Source organism: Chlorocebus sabaeus, chromosome 4 (assembly GCF_047675955.1).
Source record: "Chlorocebus sabaeus isolate Y175 chromosome 4, mChlSab1.0.hap1, whole genome shotgun sequence".
NCBI classification, from domain to species: domain Eukaryota; kingdom Metazoa; phylum Chordata; class Mammalia; order Primates; family Cercopithecidae; genus Chlorocebus; species Chlorocebus sabaeus.
The window spans coordinates 17,897,685-17,915,905 of record NC_132907.1 but is presented as its reverse complement, the minus strand read 5'-3'; the positions used below and the strand labels follow the sequence as shown (position 1 = coordinate 17,915,905).

General features: G+C 39.0%; 1 protein-coding gene across 1 annotated transcript in view; it reads right to left on the bottom strand.

The window, feature by feature from the left end:
• DMGDH (dimethylglycine dehydrogenase) overlaps window positions 1-18,221 on the bottom strand; it is a 72,130-nt gene that overhangs the window by 53,636 nt on the left and 273 nt on the right. Inside the window, exons 2-5 of the mRNA XM_007976310.3 lie at window positions 13,170-13,344; window positions 5,386-5,484; window positions 3,742-3,906; window positions 900-1,104 (exon numbers count right to left, since the gene is read on the bottom strand). Coding sequence (XP_007974501.2) covers window positions 900-1,104; window positions 3,742-3,906; window positions 5,386-5,484; window positions 13,170-13,344 — 644 coding nt within the window. The remainder of the gene's footprint in view (window positions 1-899; window positions 1,105-3,741; window positions 3,907-5,385; window positions 5,485-13,169; window positions 13,345-18,221) is intronic.

Sequence of the window (18,221 nt, the reverse complement as noted above, 5' to 3'; positions counted from 1 at the left end):
TTTGATCAGATAAATAATAAAGATTATTTTCATCCTCAAAGAAAATCAGTCACTGCCTCATGCTTATTTTAAGTTTTAAAGTAAACATTATAAACCATAGGAAAATATAAACTATTATCCCAGTTTAGACTGCACAAGCATTTTCACTGTAATTTATTTTGCATGTGTGATAGTTAAAAATGACTTGACATGCAATCCACCTATTCGAAAGTGTATTAACTCAAGAATCAAAAGGCCAGATCCCAGTCCTGGCTCTGACATAATGATCAGTGGCCACTTGGCCAAGTAACATGACCCTTTTGGACCTTGCCTCTGCAAATGAAAATAAGTGTGTTGTTGGATTATCCCAAATATCCCTTTAGGCTTCACTACTCTGAGTCCAAACTGTAACAGAACAACCAAAAGAGAAGATTATGAAATACGTTTAATACTGTTCTAGAAGGAAAAGGGTTTAAAAACTTTTTCAACTAGAGTCAAAAGTCATCAGAAATGGATAAGAGAGAACCCAAATGAGCAAATCTGCCCTAAAAAGCAAACTGGACACAAGAAGGATGCTTATGAACTTCAGCACTAGAATTTGGTTATTCATATACAGAAACAGTGAACACAGGAAGGAAAAAGCAGCATAATTTGGAAAAACACAATCTGGAGCAAAATAAAATGCAGAATGGAGGAAATAAGCAACTTTGTATGGATAGCCAAGGACAGAGTGTTAGCGCATCCACCAACAGCAAAGTGATGGAGGGAGGGCTTTGCCACTTAGAAACAGACAAAACGTTTAATTTGGGAGCATCACAGTGCTTCATGACAACATCCATAGTATGAAACATTATGGCTAAATATCTTCTTTCTTTGGCACTTAAAAAAACAGAAATTTCAAAAAAAAACGATATGCTTACCTGCAGCATTCACAATTCTATTTGCTCTCATAGACCCCTGTGGTGTTTCAACATCCCATGTTCCATCTGACCTGGCTTTCAGAGAAGTTACTGGTGCAGGATATTTTAAAAGGGCACCATATTTCCTAGCCCCAGCAGCCAGGGCCATAGTTAGAGAATAAGGATCAATGTGACCATCTCCAGGATTATACAATCCAGCTAAAACCTAAATCGATCATAGCAGAGTCAATATACAAACAAATATATACTTATTACTCAGTAAAAAATATATCCTGCTAGCAAACGTTTAGTAAAACTGGACATTAAAATTGTTTCTTGATCTGGAAAGTAACTGGGTCCCTGAAGACTTCATGAAAAAGCCACCATTCAAGTCCTGGACTGCTGAAAAGAAAGAGAAATAAACCTCTTTCTTGTTTACACCTTATTTTGGTTTCTGACATTTGAAGCCAAATCTAATTCCAATTGATATATCAATTATAATTTATATTTAATTGTTTAATACTGTTAATAAATTACATGTTAAATAATATATCTGGTGTCAGGAAATTTATGTTCGATTCAATAATTCAGCAATTAATTACTGAATATCTACTTTGTTTTAGGCCTTTAGGCAAGGTACTGGGGGGAGAACAAAGAAAAATGAAACTCAGATGGGATAGGTTCATAGAATGATCAGTGAAATATTAAATACAGGTCTCATCTATTCAACAAAAATTGGCTGAGCACCAAATACAAGCAAGGAGCTTTTGTCAAATGTCTTTTCTGTATCTATTGACATAATTGTGTAGTTTGTCCTTTATTCTATTAATGTGGTATTGTTCCATTGATTAATTTTTAGATGTTAAACTAACCCTGCATTCCTGGAATACATTCCATTTAGTCATACTGTATAATCTGTTTTATATGTTGCTGAATTCAGTTTGCTAGTATTTTGTTGAGGATTTTTGTATCTATGTTCAAAATGGATACCAGTCTTTCTTTTTGGGGGGATGCATTTGTCTGATTTTGTTATCAGGACAATACTGGCCTCATAGAATGAGTTGAGAGGCATTCACTTTTCTTCTATTTTGGAAGAGGTTGAGAGAGATTGGTATTAAGTCTTCTCTAAATATCTGGTAAAATTAACTAGTGAAGTCATCCAGGCCTGGGGTTTTCTCTGTGGGAAGTTTTTGATTACGAATTCAATCCTTTCATTTATTATAGGTCTTGTGCAAGGGACTTTCTATTTTAAGGGAATTCACATTTCTAAAGCCTTCCAAGTGTCACACAGGTGTTTTATAATGGATATGACCTCATTGTAGTGATCCCACATCCATTTGGTTTGGTACCCTCTCCCAGATGCAGAGAACACCCTTCACACATATTCCCATTGCTTAATGAATGCCCTTGAGAAAAATTCTTGATAGTGAGGAGTTCCAGCAAAGCATTCAAGATTGACATATAAACAAATATAAGTATATCCTTACTGGTAGTGGAGGTAAAATTTCAATGCAGACAATGCAGTGCAACACCAATCTGCCATCGCACTGGTATCACACACAACTACAGACAAGGGAGTGCCAGCAGCCTGTGAAGACTCGCAAAGGCAAACAACCCTAGCGCCCAGGTCAATGATATGAACCTTCAGAGACTGGAACCACTGCAGTGGTCACCAGCAGGGAAATAAGCATGTGTTTCCCCAACAGCCCCATCTGATACACTTGGGCAGTATGTATAATGCAAGGGAGTCAGAGAGCCTGGGTTCAAATCTCCACTCCAGCTCTTTCCAGTGAATGAGCTTGGGTTCACTATGTAAACTGTCTAAGCTAAAATTTCTTGTTTAACAATAATATATCCCACATAACACAGATATAGATATACTTTTTTTATTTTTATTTTTTAAATTTTAGAGACAGGCTGTCACTTCATTCCCTAGGCTGGAGTACAGTAACGTAATCATAGCTCACTATAACCTCAAACTCCTAGGCTCAAGAGATCCTCTTGCCTCAGCCTCCCAAGTAGTTAGGACTACAGATGGAGTTCTACTACCCCACAGTCAGCTAATTTTGTGTGTGTGTGTAAGTTTGTAGAGACGAGGTCTCAGTATGTTGCCTAGGCTGATCTTGAACTCCTGGCCTCAAGCAATCCCCTCACCTTGGCCTTCCCACATGCTGGGATAGAAGGAGTGAGCCATGGCATCTGGCCTGCCTCATACTATTATTGTGATGATTACATGAAATTATGCACGTAAGGACTTAGCATACTAACTGGTACATAAATATGTGCTATAGTAAGTGTCAGTCATTGTTATTATTATTCAAAAGGAATTATTACCCAGTAGGAAAAAACACTAAATTTCATGTCAAGTAGATTATCTCAGGCAAATGTGGTATGAATCTAGATCCGTACCTGGCACAGAGTCTGTAAGGACAGTACAGCTATAAGCTAAGTGGTATTTGTAAAGCAATGTACCATGGCATTTCTTAATTTGATTTTTAAAACATTTTAATACCACAGTCTTTCTAGACATTTATCATATCAGGTTATCATTCTTCCTGTGTTCTCAAACAGAAGATTTGTGTATGGAAACCCTTAGATCTGGGGAACACAATAATGGAAAGGTATTGAAAATGTTTAATCAATTGTCATAGGTGAAAAACAAGATTTATCATTACCTTTTTATATATCATTTACTGTATATAACAGCTCACCTTGTAAATTACCCAAATTCCAAAATTAATCACATGATTTGCCACATTTAAAATGTGTATACAAAGTTTTCTGTTTTTAGTTAACTTCTTAATAACTTTTTCTAATTTTTACTTAAGTCAACAAATGGTAAAAATGCCTTTAAGATAAATACCTTATTCATGTTGAGTAAAGGGAACATCTCTTGAATTTTTTCAGGTTCAATGATATACTGTTCTGTTGCATGCCAGCCAGTTCGAGTCATTTGATATTTAAATTCATCTACCCTTACAGGGGTGGTAGCAAGTCTGATACTACCTGGCTGATGGAATCCCACCACCTGTGACAATAATTCCAATAAAAACATATAAATGAGTCATTATTTGATACTCAAACATGGTTCTGCTCCAGTATAATAAAAATGCAGCTGTACAAAAAGATTTATTATGAGTAAAAGAAATAACTATTAAAATATTTGCATCTTATTAAAAGACACTTATTCAGCAATTACCATATTTACTAAGTGCCTCTTTGGTGCCAGGCACCATTCTAAGCCCCACAGATGTCAGAGTGAACAAGAAAGGTAAAGACTCTGCCTAAGTGGCATTTACACCCCACAGTTGAAGACAGACAGCTAAATGCAAAATCGTAGTAGCATGGAACGAGTATTAATGTACAGAGTGAAAAAAAACTATGAAAAAGAGAAAGACAAAAAAATTAAGGAGAGATTACATAGAATCAAAATGTTACAATGCTTAGATTGTCTGAATTGAATTAAACATTCATTTAACATTTATTAAAGTCCTTCAGTTTGCCAAGCACTCAGTTACAGAGATAAAAGATATAGCCCTTGCCCTCAAGTTACTTTTGGGAGGATCAACAAGTAAATCAATAATTACAATAGAGAGAGATTCAAGTTATAAGAGAAGTGTGCACAAATGCTCTGAGAACCAAGAGTTGGGACCTCCAGCTTTGACCTGCCTAGCAGGCAGGAAAAGTCAAGCAAGGCTTCTCAAAGGGGGTTACCCTGGGGAAGGTGGATACTGAAGATGGGGCCAGGGGGAATGTTGTTTCAGAGGAAGCAGCAGAAAACAGAACAAAACACAACACAAACAAAAAGCAGTGATTTGAGAGAGCTCAGCGCATTCCAAAACTATATGTTATTGAGAGTAGCTGAAGCAGATAAGCAGAGGGAAGAGTGGCAAAAGAAACTGTTGGGACAGCAGGCAGAGGTCAGTTGACAAAGGTCATGTTCCTAAGGCCATGCTAATCCTTTGGCTTTGTCCGGTAGACTGTGGGGAGCCATTGGATGGTTTAGGCAAGGGAAGTGACATGGAAAATTTGAGCAGAACTCAGTCTTAGCCTATGGATATTATTTTGCCTGCCATTTTATTTTGAGTATGAGCAAATATGAGAAGGGATAAACATGAGTGAGGAGCTTTTAATGAAGTACTGTTCAAAGGCATGCAACAATCTGGTACATTCCATTGTCAGATCCTTTGCAATGCAATTGCTGAAAGACTCTGATTTCTTAGTTTCTAGATATAGTAACTAGCTAAAGATACATTTGAAAGCTGCTTTTTATTCTTTCTTCATTTAAAAAATAAAGAATGGTTCATGACATGAATAATATACTTTGAGAAATTAAGTTGATTTTAAAGCAAACTCTAGAGGTTCTTGCCTTAAGCTCTCATCATATTCCTCTACTACATCAGGCACTTCACACAGTCATACACAATGATGCATCAAAATCCTTCAGAAATCTTACATGTTTCTGAGAGGCCGACATAACAGACAGTTTCAAGTTAAATGCCTTTACCTGCCCAGTTTCTTCTTCCAGTTTCTCATAAAGTTTGATGCTATCATAATGTATTTTCTTCAAGTTTATTCCAGGATGAAAGTAAGTTGTTAAACCTGCCTTAAAAGCAGAGAGGAAAAGAAATACCGAAAAAAATTAACATTCTCAAAATGTTGACAGTTTATGTGTTAAGCAATAATTTAATGCTGGAAAGAAACTGAGAAGCACCAGCCAGTCCTTTGGAATGAGAACACATCAGCACCAGTTTGAGCACACCAGAGCATAAGACTCATGACAGGTTTTAAGAAGCAATGTGAACTACGTGAGTAAGGTGAGAGCCAGCCAACAAACATACATGTTAAGTCCCTAAAAGTTAACATGGATAGCATTGTACAGAGATTCAGAAATGGGATGATTTAGATGGAAGGTTTAGGGCTATATGTTATATAGTCCTATATATGACTGTATAGAAAAGTATGTTGGGAGGCCAAGATGGGCAGGTCACGAGGTCAGGAGTTTGAGACCAGCCTGGTCAACATGGTGAAACCCCATCTCTATTACAAATACAAATATTAGTTGTGCATGGTGACGGGCGCCTATAATCCCAGCTACTCAGGAGGCTGAGGCAGCAGAATTGCTTGAAACTAAAAGGCGGAGGTTGCAGTGAGCCAAGATCATGCCACTGCACTCTAGCCTGGGCAAAAGAGCGAAACTCCATCTCAATCAATCAATCAATCAATCAATAAAAGTATTGGGGAGGCCAGGTGCGGTGGCTCACGCCTGTAATCCCAACACTTTGGGAGGTTGAGGTGGGTGGATTACCTGAGGTCAGGAGTTCAAGACCAGCCTGGCCAACATAGAGAAACCCCATCTCTACTAAAAATACAAAAAATTAGCCAGGCATGGTGGTGCATGCCTGCAATCCCAGCTACTTGGGAGGCTGAGGCAGGAGAATTGCTTGAACTTGGGAGGCAGAGGTTGCAGTGAGCCAAGATCACGCCATTACACTCCAGCCTGGGTGACAGAGTGAGACTCTGTCTCAAAAAACAACAACAAAAAAAGTAATGTGGGAATGGCATACAATGTGGACTCAAGCTGGAAAACCATGTGTGTGTTCCCTTAAGCAGAAGGAACATGGACTAGCATAGGATCTTCTTTGACCCAGCCTCCACCCTTCCCTTAAATGGAGCAGCCCTCCTGGCCCTTTCCTGAAATTGTAAAATTTAAAAACTAGAAAATTCCTTATCACTAGAGCCTGATGAATAGGTGAATAGACTTTTGTCAAAGCTTAACCTGTTTGATGAGCACATAGGTGGTACACTGAAAATCTTTGTTGAATAAATATTGATTGATTATTCTCAGAAAAAAAAGTATCTAAACATTAGCTACACTAAAACCTCCTTTTCTCAAATCTGGCAGATAAAATGTGGAATCCAGACAAAGAATTCTAAGCAATTATATGAAGCAGTTTCTCTCGAGTGTCTGGGGCCTCACTGGGCAGCTAATTTATTCTGGAAAGCTCATCAGAACACAATCTGTTCACAGTAAAATCTACTTATGAGTATTGATAAGGCGCTTCTATGGTAGTGGTGAGCATCTGATCCTCCTGCACTCAAATACTCTATTGAAGTTTGTCAATCATCCTTTATAACCAAAATCCTGGGGCTTCCATCCAGTACTTGTTCAAGCATCTGGACATACCCATGGCTGATATGTATATATATATATATATGGATTTTTTTTAGAAAAATCCTGGCCCAGCTTACAGGTCATCCAGTAGCACAGCTCCATGGGGAAGCAGAGAAGGGATTCCATTACAATGCATCTGTAAGCCAAGCTCTTAAACTTCATGGCCAAACATGCCCTGCTGCTTTAACGTGTTGGTATCCAGTGTGCATGCAAACTTTCCTGGTTCAATAATAGAGAATCCCAGGCCTTCAGGTATCTGCTGGTGACCCCCAATTTGTCTTTAACATATGTCCTATATATATGCCCTATATAAAACTGGCAACATATATTGTCAGTTGAGAAATCTGGTTATCACAAGCACTAGCCTAGGGTACCTATCACCATCCATTCCTCAAGATCCTCTAAGCTTCATACCTAGGTTAAGCTAGACCACTGGAAAATTATCTATCTACATGACACAATCCTCTTCTCCCTCACTCCAGAAATTTTAAGTTAATTCTCTTTCACTTGAAAAGGTCACATTGGTTCATTTTTCAAAAACTCTTACTGAAGACATTTAGCCCAATGTACTTGGTGTAGGTAACAAATTCTTTTAGAAATTCGTTGTCAAGGAAAAATTAGTCTCCCTTACTGCAACGGTATACCCAGTTCTACTAAACAATTCACACTACCCTCTTTTCCTTGCTGCTGTGATAGTCAGAAATAAGATATGGACTCAATTTTCTCACTCAGATATAAAAATTATTTAATTTTTATACCCTTTCTTTTATATATTGGCTTTTAAAATCTGTTTAAAATTTGGGGCTACCCATATTAGTGCTTCTATTTAAATTATTTGAAAGTGACATCACACATGATATCTTTTAATTTAAGTGCCAGACTTGAATATGAAGATGGCACAATGTTTTTCTCTTCTGTGACTTCAACAAGGACATATTAAATGAGAAGTCTGAAAGAAGGAGAAAACATTATTCTTATCACTCAGGATTTTATAGTCTGATTGAGGTTATGAAAGTTTCATACATGAAACAATTAAATCATGGGTAAATGATTGAGTCCCAGATACATAGTAGCTGTGAAACTCGGGAAAGAGAAGATGCTAGAAAGGTCACGGACGTCATAGGAAAGGAGTTTAGCTATCGTTTGGAAAAAGTGATTGCAGTTGGTGGGGAAGATAAGGAAGGGAAGATGAAACAGAGATGTAATCATTAAGAATACAACCCTTTAAATAAATTAAGAATTTATAAATCTTCATTGAGATAAATAAATAAATAAGTAGAAGGGAATGTAAAGGTCTTCCTTAGACTGACAATTAATTAGTATAAAAGGAATGATGGAGTTAGAAAATTCACCACTGGATGCTAAATAATGGATAGCATAATGGATGCTAACTAGTGCTTCCCCTATCTCTTTAACAACCCTCCCCCATCTCGTGAGCCTCAACTACCTCAAAAAGTCCAGTGACCGATGTCAAACCAACCTATATTCCAGTGGCTCCAAATCTTTCACTCATACATTTACACCCAGTACAAAGTTTTGAACATAACCACTAAAATACGTGTGTTTCTTTCCTTACATGTGATACTAAATATTAATAGAGATCATAAACACAAAAAAACAACTTAGAATAAGTGAAGTACTCAAAACACTTTATTTTATATATTGTGTAGAAAAACTTTTGCATATGAAGCTTATTAAGAACACGATAGCGAGAGCTATGTGATTAACACATGTCATTATTAGAATATCTGTGCTACATTAACATTTGTAAGACAGCAATGTGAAGGCCTGGTTCTGGCTTTACATTATTTTGAGACTGCTTTTAACGGCTGTACAGCTGCAGAAGACACCGCTCAGTGATGCACAGACCCAGGTGAGAGAAGGGCACGACTGGCTGGGTCTCTGCATCCTGACACCCCTTCCTCTGCCTCAGTCAACACCCATATGAAGGTTTCTCTTCACATCTGACTATGACACTTGATGTTCTCGTGTCTGCCAGTTGTTACAAACTAGTTGGAAGGTATCGCATTTTTTATATTTTAAGTAAATAGGAACAAATCCTATTGAAACTCCTCATTTAGAAAAAATTTGAAATGGGCTAAAAATGTATTTCTCACATATATGAGAGTTTTTCTACATGATACATATCATTTTGGGCCAGAAAATCTAATAATATTACCAACATTTCCAAACATCCCTTTTCAAAATGCTCTCTTCCCAACAGGACTATTTTGCAAAAGGCAATGATTTCTCACTTACTCAAAGCATCACTTTTTCTGTGAAGGGACAGGCTGCACTATTTTTTTAATATATAATCTGCTATGTAGAAATGACTGGCAGCCATTTGCATTCACAACTCTTTTAGCTACTGCTAGTGGGTAACCAGCAAACCTCTATGTAATACAACACTCTAAAGTTCACCCCTCTCCCTTTCATCACACATTATATTATTTAAAGCCCTGTTTCTATAAAGCTAATCCCAGCGGTGATATCCTAGAGCATGAAATCTGCACTATGTCATGGTACACGGAAGACAAGAGAGAGAATGAGGACACTCCCACCAGGAAGTGCCAACCTCTCGCGTCGTCAACCTTGAAATCATACGCAACACATCGTCCACATCAAATGTGAGGGCTATTTATAAATATCAGTAAAGCTTAACTTCTTTCTTATATCTGCAGACAAAAACAAATGGAAAGTTCTTATGTTGCCTCCTACACCCCAAATGGTTCATCCTGAATCTTGAGTCCTCAGCTCTCCAAACATCTACTTTGGTGCCATCCCGAGGGGCAGCCCCTCCTGGGGATCCCGAGCTCCAAACCTCCTTCTTACTCCATCCTCTCGTTTCCCTGCATCCACATGAAATGCTCTGTACTATTAGGTGTATCATGAGCTGACAAAGCAGTCTTGTTAAAACCTTATGGTTTTGTGATTCCATTCAGAAGATTCACTTTGCAGGCTGTACTTTCCTCTCCAAGCATTTAATTCCCACACTCTTCAGTCACTTCTCTCATGGAGCACATATCATGCTTCAGGAAAACTGTCTTTATTTTTATAGCCTGCCCCTGTTAGCTGGCTCCGCAACCTTCCTTATTCTCAGATCTACTTCACAAATATATCTGTGTTAAAAATCCCTAGTATCAGCTGGGTGCGGTGGCTCACGCCTGTAATCCCAGCACTTTGGGAGGCCGAGGAGGGCAGATCATAAGGTCACCAGACTGAGACCATCCTGGCCAACATGCTAAAACTTCGTCTCTGCTAAAAATACAAAAATTAGCTGGGTATGGTGGCATGCACCTGTAGTCTCAGCTACTCAGGAGGCTGAGGCAGGAGAATCTCTTGAACCTGGGAGGCAGAGGTTGCCGTGAGCTGAGATCACGCCATTGTACTCCAGCCTGGCAACAGAGCGAGACTGTCTCAAAAAAAAAAAAAAAAAAAAAAATTCTGAATATGACCAGGCTCAGTGGCTCAAGCCTATAATTCCAGCACTTCACTTTCGGAGGCTAAAGTGGGAGGACTGCTTGAGCCCAGGAGTTTGAGACCAGCCTGGACAATGTAGGGAGACCTCATCGCTACAAAAAATTTTTTAAATTAGCAAAGTGTGGTGGTGCGCACTCGTGGTCCCAGCTACAGGTGCTGATGTGGGAGCATTGCTTGAGTCCCGTAGGTTGAGGCTGCACTGAGTCATGATCACACCAGTGCACTCCAGCCTGGGTGACAGAGTGAAACTCTGTCTCAAAAAAAACCAAAAACAAACAAACAAAAAAAAAAACACCTAATACGTTGGATTTCTTCATACTGCTGTTCAAAGGGAGGCATCTTTGACTTCCAAAAAAACCCCTAAAATCAACTTCCTAGGACAAGTCTCTTTTATTCCATGGGGGCCAAATAACCTGGCTTCTGATGCCTGATTCCGCCTTGAACTCACACTGCGTGGATCCTCATTTTGTAAACCATAGCCTAATATCCTGTATGCAAAGCAGGATAATGCCTTTCCCCACTCACTTTGGTATATTTGTGTTTCAGAAAAAAATATTTTGTGTAGTTAACTTTTAGATTAAGGGTATGTTGCTTTTTATTTATGGGACATCTAAGAAACAAAATTTTAAGGAATCCTATAACCTCTTCTAAAATGCAGGCCAGGCCAGGTGTGATGGCTCATGCCTGTAATTCTAAAGTCTTGGGAGGCTGAGGCTGGAGGATCATTTGAGGCCAGGAGTTCAAGACCAGCCTGGGCAACATAGTGAGACTCCCATTTCTAAAAAAAATTAAGGAAATAGCTGGGCATGGTAGTGCGCACCTATATAATCCTAGCTACCAGGGAGGATCGCTTGAGCCCAGGAGTTTGTGCTTATGGTGAGCTGTGATTGCACCACTGCACTCCAGCCTGGGCAACAGAGAAAGACCCTGTCTCAAAAAATAATGATAATAATAATAGTAATAAAATCAAATGCAGGCCACATTAAATCAGTGTATAAGTGAGCAAATAAGTCATTCAAACATTAAAGTGTATGCCCTCAGGAACAATTCAGAAGTGGTGAGAGGGTGTAAGCCCTCCCTCAAAGGATATTTCCACTTGCCTACATTTCCCTGCCTAAATGCTCTTTCCTGAATAGCCTCATGGCCCCCTGGCTCACTGATTCCCAGTCTCTGCTGGCATGTCACCTCTTTGAAACATCCTCCCTAGCACCTCCTTCTTCTCCTCCTCCATTATTTTGCATCCTTGATTGTATTTTACTTTTTGTTCATGGTGATTACTCTGTAGCATTGACGGGTGTGTTTTCTGTCTGCCCCACCAGAATGTGAGCTCCACAAAGGCAAGGTCTTTGGGCTTTTGAGTCTGGGCAGCACCCTCCCCCAGATTGCGCTGGAAGCAGGCAACCCCTTTCACGCTAGAGTCTCTACCGTATACTTTGAGCACATGCTAGATGTCAAAAAGCCCCTCAAAGCAGGGTTCCCTCTTGTTACCTCTTCTCAGCCGAGCACGGCTAATGATGAAACGGGATGATGAACAGGGGCTAATGCTGCCCAAAAGAAAACTGCACCAGCAGTCATAAAAACTTCCTCTCCCATCCTGAGCTGATGTCAGAAATCCCTGGTTTGGCAATATGACAGCAATGTCAATCCTTTCATCTACTTGAGCAGCTTTCCAGGTAAGCCTAGTCAATTATGGTACAGCCCTAGAACAATTATGCATGCCACAAAGAATGCAAGACTGACTTGGCCTTGTGTCTTATGTAACACAAAAGCTGTGCCACACTTTTGCAGTCCTCATAGTCAAGTCCTCAGGGGGCCACACTATCATCTCACAGCATAAAATTATAAGGCCAGGCGCGGTGGTTCACACCTGCAATCCCAGCACTTTGGGAGGCCGAGGCAGGCAGATCACGAGGTCAAGAGATCGAGACCAACCTGATCAACATGGTGAAACCCCGTCTCTACTAAAAATACAAAAATTCGCTGGTCGTGGTGGTGTGCGCCTGTAGTCCCAGCTACTCGGGAGGCTGAGGCAAGAGAATCGCTTGAACCTAGGAGACAGAAGTTGCAGTGAGCTGAGATTGCACCACTGCACTCCAGCCTGGGAACAGAGCGAGACTTCATCTCAAAAAACATAAAAATAAAAATAAATAAAACCATAAATAAATAAAAGGATCACCAAATGCAGGTGAGGGAAGTGTAGGTAAAGATCTTGGGCCCATATCCAGGTTCACTCAGATAGTATCCTTCCATATAAAGCTAACATTTATTATTCAATACCTTGTGTTTAATAATTTTACATGTTAACTCAATCTTCATCACAATCCTATTAGGTAAGTACTATTAATATTCCTATTAAGACACCAGAAAATGGAAATTTATGTAACTTGCCAAAAGTCACAAGGGTAGAAAATTGCAAAGCCGGGATTTGAATCCAGAAGCCATATGATCAAGATAAAGACATCATAAATACTGGTTGTCATCTGCCAGTACACCAGTTAAACTACAACTGCACTTCCAACGCTATTGGAAGGGAACACACTCTAAAGAACTCACAGTTGGGAGTTGTGAACAGGAAGGAAATGGACTATACTCATGCACAATTCCACCCTTCGGACAGTTTGGGGTGCTTTTCTTACTGCGTGCCAGGTAGATCCAGCCGTGAGCTCTGATTTCTCCAGCAGGACCACATCCTTCATCCCTGCTCTGGCCAGGTGATAAGCCAGACTCACACCAACACAGCCACCTCCAATGATCACTGTTTCTGCTCTGTCTTTCCATTGCGTTTCTGCAGATGAGGGTGGTTTTTCCTCTCTGGAAGAGGGAAAGTTAAATGGGAACTTTATTCGGCTATGGCAGCTCTAGTTCTGGCCTGACTAATGCACATTCCCTTACCTGTTTCTCTAGTACTTAACACCCACTGACTGAGATTTGCATGATATTGATTTAACAATTTGGAGCATCTAAACTGTGACTTAGGCAACCTGGTTGGGGGAGGGGTATTTGAGCCCCATTCCATATAATGATTCTGGTCCATTGTAGCTACTATAGCCAAAGAAATGAACAAGTAGCTTTTTTTTTTTTCAAAGACTCTAGAGAACAGGTCAGGTTTGGTGACTCACACCTGTAATCCCAGCACTTTGGGAGGCCGAGGTGGGAAGATTGCTTGAGCCCAGGAGTTCAAGACAACCCTGGGCAACATGACAAAGCTCCGTCTCTATAAAAAATACAAAAATTATCCAGGCGTGGTGGCACATGCATTTAGTCCCAGCTACTTGGGAGGCCGAGGTAAGAGGACTGCTTGAGCCCAGGAGGTTGAGGCTGCAGTGAGCCATGACTGTGCCACCACACTCAAACCTAGGAGACGGAGTGAGGCCCTGTCTCAAAAAAAAAAAACAAAAGATTTAAAACGGTACACCTGTCTAGGGTACTTTACCATGAATCAAGCTTGTAGGACTGGAAGTTGCTCTAGATGAGTCTGAGTGAGAGGTGAGTGAATGTGAAGCCCTAGGACATTACTGTATACTACTGTAGACTTTAGGAACACTGTACATTTAGGCTACCCTAAGTTTATTTTTAAATATATTTTTCTTTTTTCAATAATAAATTAACAGCTTACTGTAACTTTGTTATTTTATAAACTTTTAAATTTTTTTGACTTTTGTAATAACATGGTTTAAATGCAAATGCATTCTATAGCTATATAGAAATATTTTATTTCTTTATATTGTTATTCTGGAACCTTTTTTCTATTAAAATATATGTATATATTTTTTAACTTTTCAAACTTTTTTTTTTTTTTTTCCAAGACAGAGTCTCACTCTTTTGCCCAGGCTGGAGTACAGTGGCTCAATCTTGGCTCACTGCAACCTCCACCTACCGGGTTTAAGTGATTCTCCTGACTCAGCCTCCCACATAGCTGGGATTACAGATGCGCACCACCACACCCAGCTAGTTTTTGTGCTTTTAGTAGAGATGAGGTTTCACCATGCTGGCCAGGCTGGTCTTGAACTCCTGACCTCAAGTGATCCTCCAGCCTCAGCCTCCCAGAGTGCCGGGATTACAGGTATGAGCCACCATGCCTGGCCAGAGCTGTCATCTCTTCTGGTAACAATGCCTTCTTCAGAAATACCTCCTGAAGGACCGTCTGAGCTGATTTTACTGTTAACTTTTTATTTTATAAGCAGAAGGAGTATGCTCTAAAATAATGATTTAAAGTATAGTGTAGTAAATACATAAACCAGTAGCACAGTCATTTATTATCTTGTCAAGCATTATGCACTGTACGTAATTGCATGTGTTATACCTTTATGTGACCGGCAGCACAGTAGGTTTGTTTAACCAGCATCACTACAAACACGTGAGCAATGTGTTGCATATGACATTATGACAGCTATGACATCATCAGGTGATAGGAATTTTTCAGCTCCATTATAATCTCATGGGACCACTATTGTATATGTGGTCCATCATTGACCAAAACATCATTATAAGGCACATGACTATACATATATGTGTATTATAATATGTATATTCTATGTGTGTACACATTTTAGAGTAAATTGTAGGTATCATACCCAGTTACTTCTAAATATTCTTGTGCTAGTTTTGTAAGAAAAAGGATATTCTCTTACATAATGACAGTACAGTTCTCAAAGTCAAGAAATTTAACATTGATATACTATTATCTAATCTATAGTCCATATTTAAATTTAATCAATTATCCCAGTAATGTATTTATAGCTAGTTTTTTCCAGTTAGGGATGAAATCCAGGATTCTGTCTCTTTAATCCCCTTTAATTTAGAACAGTTCCTAATACTTCCTTTGTGTTTTATCACCTTGACATTTTCGAAGAATACTAGCCAGTTATTTTGTAGAACAGTTCTTACTGTGAGTTTGTCTGGTGTTTCCTCATGATGTATTTTTGACAAAAACAACATGAAATTGATGTGAACTCCTTCCCAGTGTATACGATTAGGAAGTGTATGATGTTGGTTTGTCCTGATATTGGTGTTATTTCTACCTGATGACTTGCTTAAGGTGGTATCTGTTGGATTTATCCAGTAAAGCTACCAATTTTTCCTTTGTATAAGTAATAATGTGAAATTTACTTTGAGACCATGTAAATATCCTGGTCCTTATCAAACTTTTACTGAGTGGCTTTAACATTTATTGATTATTTCCTAACTGCATCATTCCTATTATATTTAATAGATGGCATCCTACTGTAAGGAAGTGCTTTTCTTTCACCCTTGCTTGTTGGTTGGTTGTTTATATTAATACGAATTTATGGATATTTATTGTTTTCAGTGGTTTCCAATCCATTACTAGTCATCATTTACTTTAATCCCAAATTGTCCTAGATTTGGCCATCAAGTTCTTTAAGTTGACTCCTGTATGCTTTTGACATGGCTACATAATTCTTAGAGCATGTCCTTATTTCCTGGTGCCACAAAGTGTTTCAGTACTTTTGTTTCACCAGTTTTTAGATGACTGTTAATGTCTCTTTGTGTGCTGTGTAAGAAAAAAATAATGTACATATGACCCAACTACTTTGGACAGAAATGCATTTTTAAATAGACTGGGCATATCTTGTACTTCAGTTGAAACCATTATAGTGGTGACAAAAATAATAATCTTAAAGGTTCTTTTTGTGTGTTCAAAAGAATTATTTCTTTCAGGACAGTGGTCAGTTGAAACAACAACAACAAAAGAGAACTTAAGATCAGGAAACCTGGGTTTGAGTCCCCAGTCCAATTGAATAGCTATTTTAGAGAAATCTACACAAAGTTTTCTCATTGACAAAATGGAGCTCTGAAGGTTCTGTTTGGCAACATATGATAAAGCATTATCAAATAGATAGTATTTCCTCTGCCCAGCATGCCATAACAGGTTTCAGGCTAGGTATAGTGTTTTTGATTATGTGGATAACTATCTTAAAATCCTTCTGAATGTAGTCGAGGATGGTCATAAAGGTATCTGAAATAAAAGTTAGGAGCCATGCAAAAAACCCAGGTCAGTTATCTTCTATATTAGAAATGACAAGCACAACCTGAATTTGTGCTTGTTCAACTGCTTTCCAAAATAAAACGGTTTTTTGATAGTTTGAAATTGGGTATATAAAGAATATGCAATTGAAATAACTCAAATTTTGGATGTTTTTGTTTTTGTTTGTGAGATGGAATCCCTGTCGCCCAGGCTGGAGTGCAGTGGTGCAATCTCGCCTCTCCCTGCAGTCTCCGCCTCCCAGGTTCAAGCGATTCTCCCACCTCAGGCTCCCAAGCAGCTGGGACTACAGGTGCACACCATGACGCCCAGCTAATTTTTGTATTTTTATTAGAGACAGGGTTTCACCATGTTGATCGGGCTGGTCTCGAACTCCTGGCCTCAAGTAGTCTGCCCACCTCAGCTTCCCAAAGTGCTGAGATTATAGGCATGAGCCACCACACCCAGCCAAAATATGAATTTTGGGGATAGTCTTGAAATTTGTATCTTATTTATCTAATCAGTTTAAAACAGATTAACTTGTTTGTTAAATTTCCATTTTATTTAGCATTGGATTAAAAACAAGAGTATTATAAATATTTTTGTGATGCTTTACAATTTTCAAAGCACTTTCACACGCATTCTCTTATCTAATATTCACAGCAATCCTGTGAGTTACATAGACCAAAATTAGTATCCTCATTTTATAGAGGAGGAAACTGAACCTCAGAAGTGTAAGGTCACATTCTGTGTAACGGATGGCGCAGGAACTGTGAGTTGGTGGCTATTGTCTCCAGCACTGGAGACAAACCTAGCACATAACACCCAGTAAATACGTGTTGGATGGATAGATGGAACTCAAAAGCAGGTCTTCTGATTCCAGAATTTCAGGTCATAGGACATAAAATAAAATTCGAATCAACTGGTAATAATGTTGAGTGATGCTGGTAAACAAGCCTTACCTGGCAGCCAGGAACAATCTGCAAACATAAGAAGTCGAAAGATGCTCAGCATTGCTCATGTTTAAATACAGACCAATCAAAACAAGGACATGCCATTTTTACCTATCAGATTTAGCAAAGATAACAAAATGGGCTATTCTGGGAACTAGGGAAGATGTGGGAAACAGACACACACTGGTGTTCCGCATGCAAACTCTTGCCACCCATTTGGAGTATGTGTTGCTGTCTTTCGATCTTTCAGATGCATGTAACCCTTTCCCTAACAAGTTCACCTTTAAAAACTGGTGCTACCGACTCCCATATGTACTCAAAGATAGATGCATAAGAATTTTCACATGCACGTTATTTGCAGTAATAAACAACCAAAAACCATTTAAATGTTAACGAATAGACTGTTTAACGATAGTGTAGAATATTGACAGGATGGAAAACTATGCAGCCATTAAAAGGAACAAGGCAAGTCGGTGTGTGCTGATATGGAAAATCTCCAAGATGTATTGATAACTGTAAAAAGCAAGATATCAGAAAGCCAAAGGAAAACCTATACTGACCTGTGTTTGCCTACGCATAGACTGTCTCTGGTTAGATTCAGAACACGCTGTTAACAATTGTTGACTGGCCAAGGGGATTGGGGCAGGAGAGACTTTACGCGGGGAACCTTTGGATACTGTTTCACTTTATAATTAATAGATAATTCGAGAAGATATATCAAGGCCCATTTCTTGAAGGCCGGAGCGCTTCTA